This window comes from Protomyctophum parallelum, assembly GCF_964188405.1.
Source record: "Protomyctophum parallelum genome assembly, chromosome: 5".
Taxonomy (NCBI): domain Eukaryota; kingdom Metazoa; phylum Chordata; class Actinopteri; order Myctophiformes; family Myctophidae; genus Protomyctophum; species Protomyctophum parallelum.
The window spans coordinates 42,490,037-42,504,095 of record NC_139702.1 but is presented as its reverse complement, the minus strand read 5'-3'; the positions used below and the strand labels follow the sequence as shown (position 1 = coordinate 42,504,095).

Here is a 14,059-nt window from a genome sequence, read left to right as displayed (position 1 = left end):
AACAAATATGACACATCTGTTTTCTTTTGATGTGTACACTGTATCATTTTATTTAAATATCTAAAGTGCACAAAGTATGTTTCTGTTCCAGAAACGATACATGGCGATGTTTAGATGCCTCTATAAATGTATACGGTGTGCACATCGAGCGAAAAACAATGACTAGAAAATAACTAACAAAGAATGCAATCGTTCAGAGGCCTAAATGGAAACAATCGTTTTTAGTGTTTGACTGTACTCTGCTGTTTATACATTCTGTCTAATAAAATATTCAATCAATCAATAACCATTAGCCTATGGGGAGTTCCCCTAGATATCAGAAATTAGGCTTTTGGTCATCAGGCAGAGACTCTGAGCCACTGCTACACTGCCACGTGTGGGGCAAGGATAGACCTGGGTTTGAATCTCAGGCTCAAATCATGCCCCATCATTGGGGCATTAGAGCATCCATACCGTGCCTCAGCATCTCAGGACCTCTGGACTTTCTATTGGGCGAGTATAGGTTACTAACTTACTGGTACAGATGGACCCCCTCAGGTGCATGGGCTGTGTATAGCGTCCTGGGATCAGTGGGCTTTTAGTGAGGGAGACTTCCCAGTAAACCTCGGGGCGCACACACTTTTTTATTGTCATATTGAAGTTGTGATTTGGGGGGAATTATGTGTTATGTTGCTCTCTCTGTTATATTGTTTATATCAGCCTAGTATTTTAGAGGCACCACACACCCCTCCCTATATTCCTTTGGTTTGGTGCTTGGTGTTTCTAAATAAAATATTCTCATAAAAAGTCATTGTCATGACTAGGCTACTCCTTTGCATCAGCAACCCACGAAAGTCATTTATTTAAAAAGTTGATATTCTAGGGGGCACGGTGGCACAGTCAGTAGTGCTGTCACCTCACAGCTAGAAGGTTCGATTCCCGCTCGGGACGCTGTGGGCGCTGGCGGCGTGTCCTCTCCTCTGCGTCATCAGTGCCCATACCCGAGGCGGGGTTGGCAAAAGGGCCTTTCTGTGTGGAGTTTGCATGTTCTCCCCGTGTGCCCTAGGGTGGTACCCTCACAAAAAACATGCAGTAATCCTGGTCTCCAAACTGCCTCCCCCTGGCCAGCCGGGGCGCCTGATGGAGGGGAAAGGAACTGGTTGGAATAACGTGTTCCTTCCACGTGTTACGTCCAACCAGGGAAACTCCCCCCTGTCAGGTGCAAAGGAGCAACTTGGACACTCATGAAGGAAGCATGAGTTATAAGTCCATTGCTCTCCCCAGGTTGGCGGAGGGTGTGCAGAGCCCAGCCCAGGATCACATTAGATAATTGACACAGGGGTGAAAAATGGGTTACAAAATCGTGGGATAAAAATGATTAAAAAGTTGATATTCTAAAATTGATCAATTAGGTCATGGATTAATTAAACCATTAGGGCCTATTATATACACAAAATTAAAAGTTAGACCCATATGCCCTGTTATAATATTGTATTTATCTTAAACAGGCACAATAACAAGGCTATAGAGTCTGCAGATTGTCTGGACTGCTAGTCCAAAAAAACTAAACAAGAAAAAAAACAAAAAACGTTGAATTAGGCCTATTTTTTAAAAGAAATGTATAATTCGATGAGTTTGTGGATAATTATTTAAACCGTTATGTCGGGGCAAAGTCTTCTCCAAGCCAATCCCACTTCCAATGTTATCTCTAAACGGCCCATTGCACGCGATGGATGATGAGTCCTGAAACCAATTCACTGTCTGCAGCTGATAGGTTGCCGGGATGCCATGCTGATGATAGGTTGTTGGGATGCCAACCTACTTGCGCACGGATTGGCTCACTGGTGCTTTCGTTAGTTTCTCATTGATGGTATAGTTCACTCTCATCGTTTGACCGTGTAAATTTAAATTAATATTTTATGCGGGTTTTTCCCCCCAGAATGTGTTGGCACTGGCAGTCAGATCATTTGACAGTATGCAGAGAGGAAGGACGGTACACAGGATGAGCGCATGGACTGATGTTTTTGGAGAATGGTGGAATTTCTACGAGAGACAGGATAGGTATCTGATAAGCCTATAGACATAGAATAGTAAGATGTTTTGCGCAAAACTGAAAGAACTGCAAATATCCGGAGAATGTCCCTTCTCCAACGTCGCCAAAAATGAGCTGGGGGACTTTGAGGATTGCTCAGTTGACGCCGCGGATGCATTGCCTATTTCTAAGGATGTGCATGGAAAAATATCTGAGGATCCCCCTCAACGGAAAATTAGCAGATCGAAAGTTAATCTTCATACACTTGGAGACAGCATCCGCAAATTGGCATGTCCTGAGGTGAGGTTTGAGGTTTAAATAATTCAACCTTAATTATGTTTTGTTAAATTTAAATATAAATTGCGAAGATCACCTAAAACTAATTAAGTTATGTCTCGTCTTGTCGGGGGTATTCTGTCAAATTGAGGTAATAGTTCTAGGTATACTGTAGTAGCCTATAACGTACACTCACATGAAATGAAATGTACGTGACAGCTGTCGAGGTCGCCTTTTTTAAGGTTCAATGTAATGCAGCAGGTTGTTTTAGCCTTATCTGGCAAGATGATGGTCTTTAACTTGCAGAACACTTTGTTATACAGCTTCAAAGACTACATACTGCCCTTCACCGAATGATGAGGATAACATCACATAGACTGGACAATGATGGGTAAGATGATTAAATGTCAATTATGTTGACTTTCAATATATTCAATATAAGCAATAGGCCTAGTCTATACAGGTACAAAAAAGTTACATCGATACCTACTAATATAATTTAGGTTATGATTATGAATATGAGATTAAGCATAAACATAGTTCTGCTGAAAAATGCTTGTCACAACTTCACAAGATTGCAGACAATGCTGTCAAGAGGATGTTTTGATGTTGATAGTTACCGACATCTCTCAACAGACATTTCTGAAGACTGATTACACTTGACACTGAACACATTAATTTCACACACAAATAAAATATGATACTCTTATTGTATGTCAATACAGGGCAAGTATATGCAGCTACAAAATATGCCACATTCAGGTATAGGCCTATATGTTGCATAATGAAAAACTATGTTCATTATTGCCTTTCTGGGTTAGCATTAATTAATGTTCGTTGTCTTTACAGTTCAACAATGTGCTATACAGACTATCAGTGTTGCAGTGATCCAGCTCATATACATGACATAATGCAGACTTACGCTAGGAAAACAGGTAATGCCAGATATTTCACTTTCACAAAACCAACACACACCAACCACACACACACACACACACACCCTCACACACACACACACACACACACACACACACACACACACACACACACACACACACACACACAATTTGATTTATTCTTATTTTTTTAAAGGTAATTTGTAATGTCCAACCCCCATTACATTTCATTTCTTGTAACCACCAGGTATCAAAATGGATGCATTAAAAATAACCCTTGGTGAGGAACTCTTCAAAATGTGTTATGAGGAGGATGAACATATTCTGCGGGTGGTGGGGGGAGCCCTCCACAACTTCCTCAACAGCTTCAATGTCCTGTTGAGACAGAGCAGCGCGCTGCCAACCCCGGACAGAGCGGATTCTGTAAACGAACCTTCGGTGCTGTGCTTAGACAAGGATCCGGGCCTGCTTACTGTCTACTACTTCAATCCCAGCCCGACCACAGAGCTCTTCTTCCCTGGAGTCATCAAAGCAGCTGCCTCTCTGCTGTATCACACAACCGTGGACGTTTTGATGGACCTCCCTGCTGTGGCCAAAGACTGCATCTTGCAGTCCAGCCCACAGCCCAGTCTTCTCTACACAGTGGCAGTGGAGGACAGCAAGAGTCTGAGTCCCAGTCCTCTCCGGGCCACTTCGGCAGGGACCCTTCCCACCTCTCTCTTCTCCAGCGTCTTTCCTTTCCATTTGTTCCTGGACAAAGACTTGTTCTTGGTACAGATAGGAGATGGGCTCAGGAAGAGGCTGAGCAGGACAGAAGGAATGAGACGGCCCTCCGTATTCCAAGAGCACTTCTCTATTGTCTCTCCCCAGATCAAGTGCACCTTTCAAGGCATTTTGACCATGTTAAACACGCAGTTCATCATTCGGATTAAAAATGGGGCGTCCAACCCAGATAACACAGGGAAGGTAGGTTCCTCTGCTGTACGTCAAGACATGAAAATAAACATCAGTGACAAGAACATCAATAGCAAATTGAATGCTTTCAAAATAGTATCATTTTGATAAAGTAGCTTATTAGTTTTGGGCTACGTAGAGACATACTTGGGGAAGAGATCAACAGTAACCCCCCCTGAGGAGTTCAGAGGAAAATGTCAAACCATTTCATCCATCAAAGATGTTATGATTCTCATGCTGTTTATTTATGAGTACAGGGGAAAAAAAGGAAAAGTGTGGATGGATACTGAATAATTAATATTATAATTAATTTGAATTGATGGCACTATTTTGGCACTGGCTGTAGAGTCAGCTGGGGAAAAAAGAGAAAAATAATCAAATATGAGTAGACTATTATTATAATAAGCATCAAAGAATTATTGTCAGCGGCACTTAGTGCCCCCATTTTGGGACAGTCTCTCCTAAGGGAGACATGTTTGACCAAATTCAATGGAAATAGGATTATAAAGCTAAGGATGAATGACATCTAGGTATCCTAATATTTCTAAATTCTATTGAAATGTATAATTATAATTTCAAAATACTGCTGTGTAAAGCCTGCAACTCCACATTGCGGCGATTCGTTCACGATTTTACGTCGGGACAGATTTCTGCCGTCTCTTGCCTGTCGGCAGGATGTCGATAGATAATCTTAGTTATAGTTACACTTAGTTAGACTTAGTTTTAATTTATTATCATTCCCTTTTGTCCTTTCAGCTCATGGATCTGAAAGGTCAGATGATATACGCTTCTGAGTCCAACTCCATACTGTTCTTGGGCTCACCTTGTGTGGACAAGCTAGAAGAACTAACAGGCCGTGGCCTGTACCTGTCAGACATCCCTATTCACAATGCACTCCGTGATGTGGTTCTTGTTGGTGAGCAAGCCAAGGCCCAAGATGGTTTGAAGAAGCGCCTTGGGAAGGCCAAAGCTGCCTTGGAGAACACACACAAAGCACTGGAGGAAGAGAAGAAGAAGACGGAAGACCTCCTTTTCACAATCTTTCCTGCCCCTGTGGCACAGCAGCTATGGCAGGGCCAGACAGTGCAGGCCAAGAAGTTTGACCACGTTACGATGCTGTTCTCGGACCTGGTGGGCTTCACAGCTGTGTGCTCAGGATGTACGCCAATGCAAGTGGTCACCATGCTCAGTGAGCTGTACACCAGGTTTGACCACCATTGTGGGGAGCTTGATGTTTATAAGGTAAGTTAATAACAGCTTCAAGGGTAATATTTTAGCTGTCAGTACTGAATGTCTAGATTGATTTATTTCAAGTGCTCCATCAAACAGTAAGAGAAGAAGAGAGCCAGTTTAATGATGAGATTTTGGCATGGAGGCTATAATTCCAGACAGGCCTTTGTAATGGCTCATTTAACACCAGTTTAGTCAGATGACTCGAGAATAACTTTCAACTTTAAAAGAAACTAAAGATAAAGGTTAATTTATTTCTTACTTTGTATGAGAGAGTGATTGCATTTACGAGCACATACTGTGAACGTTAATTTAACTAGAAATGGAACCGTAAGGGCCCATTTAAATTACCACTTCAGATTTTACAGTGTAGCACTTTCATTTTTATTACAGCAACTTGAATGTTTGTGGATATTTTTATCCTTTCCAATGAATGTATGATTTATATTCATGTCACGGTAAATTCTTTAAAAAAGGTATCTTTGAAAAACAAAGAAAAGGTCCCGCACACTGTCAGACACTTGCCAAAATGTTGCTCTTTATTGGGTCGACGTTTCGGTCGATTAGACCTTCATCAGGAACAGTAAATTCTTTGAAAATCCTGTTAAACAGTTAAGGTCCTTGCAGACTGGACGCGTTTTTCAGAACATCAGGAAAAACACAGATAAAATTTAAAAGAAGTGTGCAGGGACCTTTACAGTATATAAGAAGCAGGTGGCTTGCACACATCCAGTTCTTTGCTGGTGCTGGACAAAAGGTAGATACATACAGAGTGGTCCGCACACAGTCTTTGCTCCAACAGTGTTTATTGTTTTAAAACACCATTCTCAATCAGGACACAACGTTTCGGCCGTGAATGGCCTTCATCAGGTGATAGTAATCAGTATATGATAAACTCCCTTATATGGTGGTCGTCTCGTCACGTGACTGCCGTTAACAACAGGGCAGTTAATTTTCAAACACCATAGAGTGATAAAATAAGTTGAACCTTAGTTTACAGTATATGGCTTGAGGCAAGGCGAGTACTTTTAGAGCACTTTATCCACTAAATTCTATACAAGTTATCCTTTTCTTTGCAAAAGAATGAATGAATGAAACTTTATTGACAGCCGTAGCCAGTAGATGACAAACAACAATTAAAAACATACAAATCAGTTACAAATAAATACATTGGTTCATAAAACTCTAAAACTCTATAAGAGGCACTCATACCAATGTTTCCACATCAAAGAGCGGTATCTAACAGTGCTAAACCTAGGATTAGTCAACACCTTAATCACGTTATGTGACCCATCAAGTTTGCTTTTAAAGCTGAACATGAGGTTTCTCAAGAGAGCCTGGAAGGTGGTTAGACCAGAGTCGCAGAAGAGCTGACTAGCACTAGCTGCCACCCCTAGGCTTCTTCAGGAGAATCCTGAGAGCATCATTATAAGCCACCTTTAGCTTGCGCAGACTCTCTTTTTTATAGTTCACCCATAAGGGGGCTGTATACAGTAAAAAGAAAAAAGATAAAAGGCTCCTAAAACAGGTCTGGGTCTAGCTTCATGTGAATCTCAGACCTCACGTGGCCTGTCTATGACGTTAGTTATTTATGACGTATCTAAACACACACACACACACACACACACACACACACACACACACACACACACACACACACACACACACACACACACACACACACACACACACACACACACACACACACACACACACACACACACACACACACACACACACACACACTACACTACACTACAAAAAAGTGGTTTGCAAGATTAGCCCTGCGCCAGGACACACTCGCAGACAGACATTTCTAAGCAGCTTGCTCCAGATTATTATTAGTACAACAACATAGATTAGCAATATATTGATTCCAAACTTTGTACAAAATAACACAGTCCCCTAACTTATCTTGTTTTACATGTTTGACAGACTGTGCCTTGTACCTCAACCAACTACGGTACTACATTCTGCCAACTGCTGCTAATCTACAGGGAGGTTGGCTAATGTAATCAGTATGTCACAGAAGCATAACAGAGAGAGCAGCAATGTTTGACAAATATCTCGTAAAACACTAGGAAGTCTGAGGCTCCATCGAGACCCTGTTTCTACTCCAGACACTGCAAAATCCTGAGCGTCTATTTAACGGTGAGAGTGTACACTCTTTACACTCTCAGAGTTAAATAGACATTCAGGATTTTGAAGTGTGTGTGTGTCTAAAAATAGTTTCACTTTGTCTATGCCACACAACTGTTGAGTGCTCTCCTGTTCACATTTACACTCAAGGGAAAAAAGACAACCTAAAAGGCATCAATTATTTTTCTCCTATGGGCCCCATGGGTTGAGCATCTTAAGCCATTACATTTGTTTTTGTCATTATTCCTTTGTCAGTCCTTGTCAATTCTAAATAATAGTACAGTAGCTCAGTTATTCTTTCCAAAATAATTCCAAAACACACACCACACTAAATGCGCCCATACAGTTCACAAGGAGTTTATGTAATTATTGCAGAACAGCTTCTGAATATAATTACGCAACTCAGTTAAACTACCTACTATGTACCTGTCCTGCTACCTACTATGTACCTGTCCTGCTGCCAGACGATGGAATTTGAATGTAGTGAGTGAAAGCATTCTTGCGAAGTTGACAAAACCCTAAAGACTACAGAGTTGGTGATGCACAAATCACTTTTCTGATTCTGCACCCTATTTAGGTGGAGACGATTGGCGATGCTTACTGTGTAGCTGGTGGCTTGCACAAGGAAAGTGAGACTCATGCTGTCCAAATTGCATTCATGGCATTAAGGATGATGGAACTTTCGAATGAGGTCAGGACACCAACTGGAGAGCCAATAGAGGTGACTATCATTACTTATCCCAGTTAACACTTTTATCAACCTAACAGTACAATTTCTGTCTACTCGCTCTGTGTCCCAGAAGTGAAGCCCATGACAAATAATGAACATAATGAACGCTGTTGGTGTGAATTCAGCATAAAGCACTGACACCGAGTGCGGATTAGGGCTGTAGACCAGTGAGAGACGGTACAATTTGTATGACAGTGGGTCATACAATCACACATTTCCCACAGGATTCCTTGGATCATGACGCAACTCACCATCCATTTGTGCCAGCCTATACATGCCATTTTACGTTTTCTTCAAAACACATTTTGCTACAACTCCTAAAATGTATTACTCAGATTACTCATATCATTCCAATTGTCTATACCAGTAACTGCCTTCCAAGTTTGCGGGTCCTGGGTAGGAGACCTGCACTCTGAGGAGCGCAATATTCTAGTTTCTAAATGAAGCAGAACTCTCCTCCTTGACCAAAAGTGATGTACAAAACATGAGGTAATATAACTATCTATCATAGACAATGAGACAACTCAGAGGCATAAACAAACAATTAGTACTACACTAGCAGTGTTATTATTTATACTTTTGTTTGAATACAGACCATATGTATGCAGTGGGCCTATATCATTGGTAGCAGTAGCAAGATTCACTATTATGGACCACAATGGAAACAAGCCCCACAGGTCTTTGTCTTATGCTTTTAGCATTATCTTATTGGACTGTACTATCAGACTGTTAAAGGTATATTCAGTGATTTCACTCAAAAAACCTTAGGTTTCGTTTTTGGCTGGGACCTAAGCCTTTCATCCAATCAGGATAGAGAGCCAAAAACGAAACCTAAGGTTTTTTGACCCCCAGGGGTTAACTGGGGACAGGGAGGAACTCCTTATATGGTCAGCACACTCTATAGTAGAGAGGATTATCACAACAAAACAAAAAAATAAGTGATATTTGAATTAAGTGAAATCACTGAATATACCTTTAACTGTGAAACGGAAGGTTCGCTGTTTGATCCCTGCCTCCTCCTGGATTTGTGTCAAAGCGTCCTTGAGCAAGACACAGCTCACTAACTCCTCACTGTGAGCAGGTTGATGCCTTGCATGCTTGACTCTACAGTACAGTGTGAATGGGTGAATGTATGCACAATGTACAGTGCATTGGATAATGGCGTTATAGAAATGTAGAGCTATTTATCATGCAATTTTCTTATACAATACCCTAAGCAATTCTGAGCTTTTCCAAAGACAGTAAAATATAATGTTTCAGATCAAAGGATTGCCTGCTTATATTGTATTTTACTTAAATTCAAAGAATAAAAAATGTCCTTTTGAGAAACATAATTATTTGTCATGGACTAGATTAGGATTCAGTTGATCTCACCAAGCTATCCACAACACGCCTCTGAGACAGAGAGCAAGTAGATGGAATAGTACAATCTTATAGCTTCAGACCTCACCTTACAGTGAGTAACCCAAGTACGGAGATATGGTTGAAAGATTTTAAAGGTGTTCCTTGAATTCATTGCATGACCTGAAACGCATTAGCCTACTAATTTATGAAAAGACCTTTATGCAATAACATCAGAACAGGTAACGCTCCACACGTCCCAAACTCTTCTCACTTCTGGCTCCAAAACTAAGGAATGCACTTCCAGAACTGCAGACTCACTACCAATCTTCTGCTGTAGTCTGAAAATCTACCTCTTCAGACAGACTTATCTTAGCACCCGTAGCACTTGCTGTAGCAATTGCCCTAGCCCCTTTCGGAACCCTCGGTTAAGCTTTTCTGAAGTTTGGACATCGCTTAACCGTAGGGTCCCTGATCGGTTAGTAAGCGCTCAATAGGATGCAGATGTACATACCCTCCGTTCACGCCGAGCGGCGCTCCGCTTGAGTGTTGGTGAGATGTTTCAAAGATGCATAAAGTGGCTATAGGAGACAACGGAAACGTGGGAGAAATCGCATTAACCACCGATGCCGTTAAGTATCTCTTCCTCACTTCCTTGACTTCCTTGTTGACTTCCCATTGTACCGCCTCCCGAGCGGCGACTGGCTAGCTGCACGTCCTAGTAGTTACTGCCTCTGATTGGCCGACCGCGTATATGCAGGATGTTTATAATGCTGTTGTGTCGTGGGAGGCGGGACATGGGAAGTTAGGAAGAGAGAATTTCGGAGAAGCGACATTGGTGGTTAATGCGATTTCTCCCACGTTTCCGCTGTCTCCTATAGCCGCTTTATGCATCTTTGAAACATCTCACCAACACTCAAGCGGCGCGCCGCTCGGCGTGAACGGAGGGTATGTACATCTGTCTCCCATGGAGAGTGAAATAAGCGATTAGGGACCCTATACGATTAAGCCATGTCCAAACTTCAGAAAAGTTTAACCGAAAGGGGCTACAATTGCCCTAGCCTCAACGACCTTACAGGCGTATGCATATAGGCTCAACTTATGTAACTTAGATAGTATTTTATGTAGACATAGCACTTTATAGTGTATAGTCATAGTTTAATTATATTCCACTGTTCTTAGTTTACGTATAATTCATGATGACAATCTTTATGTATTTGATGTATTACCATGTATTTTGTTCTTTCTTACTGTAAATTGCTCTGGATTAAGAGCGTCTGCTAAATTCCTAAATTGTAACCATAACAGATAACATAGCAAGTCAACAACTTTCTGTTATCTGTTTAGAGAAGTCAACAACTTCTCAAAAACCTATTTCCTAGCAATCAAAGGCATTCAAAAGAAACATTCTACAGTACTCTCAAGACAGACAGCAATTTACTAAATGTATTATTAATAATGTTACATTGTTTCCAAACTATTTCGTTTACAGATGCGAATAGGCCTCCATACTGGTTCAGTACTTGCTGGTGTGGTTGGTGTTATGATGCCACGCTACTGCCTTTTTGGTAACAATGTCACATTGGCAAACAAGTTTGAGTCTTGTAGCCAGCCTAGAAAAATCAACATCAGCCCTACAACCCACAGGTGAGCTAACATTGATTTTCTGTACAATCCAGTCAAATCCTCATTGCTATCTGAGTCACTGCACTTGTCAGTCTTGCTTGTATTGTATTTTAGCCTAACAGGTGACCTACTGTAACAGGATGCAATCATACAGAACAAGTGTAAAATAAATGATCCCTTTGGAACGTTTAGATAGATCGGCCTTTATTGTCATTGTAACTTGTACAACAACACAATTAAAAGTGCCAACCGATCAGGGATGCAGTACTTTAGTTCGACTAGTCATTGGTCCGAAAAACGACAACCCACCTCAAACCCTAACCTAACCATAACCGCAAGCACGGGAGCAGGCGCTAGTCCGAGATGCGTCCGCATGTCAGCCTAAAATATCAGACCCGTCTGAAGTGAGTGGTACTGTACTGTACTGTACTGTACTGTACTGTACTGTACTGTACTGTACTGTACTGTACTGTACTGTACTGTACTGTACTGTACTGTACTGTACTGTACTGTACTGTACAAGCTGGCCTCTCTGTATGTGTCTGTGTGCCAGGGACACAGCCAGGGACCCAGGGACACACATATATGTCTATATGAGTGGTTGCACCACTCAAAAACAAGGAGACATATGGGTGGGATCGATGACCATAGAGCAGGGATAATTATGAGTCCAATAGTGAAAGATGCATAGCAGCCAGATATACAGATATACTCAACTATTAACAGATCATTTGGCATAGAAATGCAGACCATTTACTCATTAACTTTGTTCTGTTTTGTTTTCCCAGACTGCTAAAAGATCGCCCAGAGTTTGTCTTCATTCCCAGGACTAAGCAGGATCTTCCAGCCAATTTTCCAGCAGATATCCCTGGTGTTTGTTACTTTTTGGAGGCTTTTGACAAACGTTCCTGCGAAACTCAGATATGATGGAAGCTTGTTACAGTATACCACAAATTACATGCCTGAGCAAACATACATTTGTCCAGTGGTGACAGCCACTGTATATTTTGGTTGGGACTGTGTCAAGAGATACTAGTCCATCCAAGTGTGACAGCTGCTTACGTTGAGGGGGATGTGAGTTTGTTGTCAAATATTTGAGGCTAGTCCTTGTATAATTCAACCATCTGTACAATTTGTGTGGAGGAAATCGTCTGTCAAATTAACTAAACTCAAAATGGGTGACACATGGAAATTATTTGAATCCTTGCTGCAATGTCTCTGCTTTGTTAAGGTCTGGTGCTTATCAGTGAGACATTTTGTTTTAATAGTTTAGATTATTTAAGGGATAATTAATCGTGCATATAAAGCAATCATTTGCTGAATTGTTTCGTGGTCAGTTTTGGTTTTATAATCTCTGTAATGAAACTTGGGTTTTATGAAAATTGTAGCATAATGTTTGTTAATGTTTGTAAAACAGTATAATATTCATATTCACTAATGGTTGCTGTGTCTGCATAGGCATTTGCTGTAGCAGCGTGGAAAGAGATTAAAGGACAAATCAACCCAAATATTATGTTCTATATGTTTTCCCGTAGTAATATCGACCTTTCCTTCCTGCATAAAGCACTGCTTTATTCATTCCCAAAGGGAAATGCTATTTTCTTTTCTGTATTTCCAATTTACAACATCATGACACTGAATGAGCACAATAACCACAAATATTATCATATTTATTTGGGGTGGATTTTTCTTTCAATGCGATTTAAACAAGTGCACTTTTTATTTTATTTTATTTAGAATTCAATGTAACTGATATATGTACATTATGACTTATACATAAGAAAAAACACTATTCTTAAAATAGATTAGGTACCTTTTTAGTTTTTCACAGAACACATATTTATCAGTTTCATGGCACAAATCTATCAGCTCACAGCCTCACACCCATACTAACTGTAATGAATGTTCTACTAGCTATTAAATTAATGAATGTAATTGATGTAGTAGTATTACTGTAATTGCAATATAACTAAAGCACAATAAATACGACAACCAACATGTGTCTCTGTGATAACTTTTTCAACAATTATACTACAATCGTAATATGCAGTCATATACAGTATGTAAGGTTCCCATAATAATAATTTGGTCCCCATGCACTTCTTTGGGGTATTTTTGTTCATTGTATATTTGCACATCATGGGAAAGTTGTCCTCTGCATTTAGGCCATCCTACAACTATTATTATAGGAGCAATATTGGAGCTATTAATACAGAGATAGTTCAGAGAACATGCAGGCCCCGGACGGACAGAACCTCCGCTGCCCGCTCAGCTGCAGCCTGATGGATGGTTGTTATGCCAGTTTTTAAAAAGTGATATTGTTGGTGGGAGTAGGTCAATAATAGGCTAATAGACTTTCTATACATTGGGGGGGGGGGGAAGCAAAAGTAATATTTAATATGTAATATATTAGTCTTGAAAGTAATGTAATGTTATTACTTTTTCTAAGGAGTAATAAGTAATAAGTAACATATTACTCTCTCCTAAGTAATATTGCCCAACATTGTCTGAGTTTAGGCCACGGATCCATTTTGTTGTATTTGTGGATTTTACAGTGTTGGAGTGTAATAATTATTATATGAAAAGGGTCTGTATGGCCTATCTCAGACGTGGTTCTCAACATGGGATCCAGGGACCCCCAGGGGTCATTGAAGGGCTTTCAGGGGGTCCCCAGCTAAATTTGTTAACATAATTTATGATCACAATCAGTTTAACCACAAAAATAAACAATCTAGCATGACAATTGTCACGATGCCACACATTTGGTGTCAGCTTAAAGATCTGCTATTTTGGATTAAAAAAAAAAATCTATTTAGAAATGGTTTAACATGCATAAATCTTCTCTTCTAAATTGTG

The 14,059-nt window shown here is 40.5% G+C and overlaps 1 protein-coding gene across 1 annotated transcript; it reads left to right on the top strand.

The window, feature by feature from the left end:
• Nucleotides 1–2,074: 2,074 nt before the first annotated feature.
• On the top strand, nt 2,075–12,404 carry gucy1a1 (guanylate cyclase 1 soluble subunit alpha 1; the record flags this gene model as incomplete). Its single annotated transcript, XM_083765940.1, has 8 exons — nt 2,075–2,311; nt 2,611–2,678; nt 3,137–3,222; nt 3,431–4,149; nt 4,894–5,379; nt 8,084–8,227; nt 11,070–11,224; nt 11,992–12,404. 8 exons carry the CDS (start codon nt 2,075–2,077, stop codon nt 12,128–12,130), a joined length of 2,034 nt encoding a protein of 677 aa, XP_083622066.1. The 3' UTR covers nt 12,131–12,404.
• Nucleotides 12,405–14,059: the final 1,655 nt, after the last annotated feature.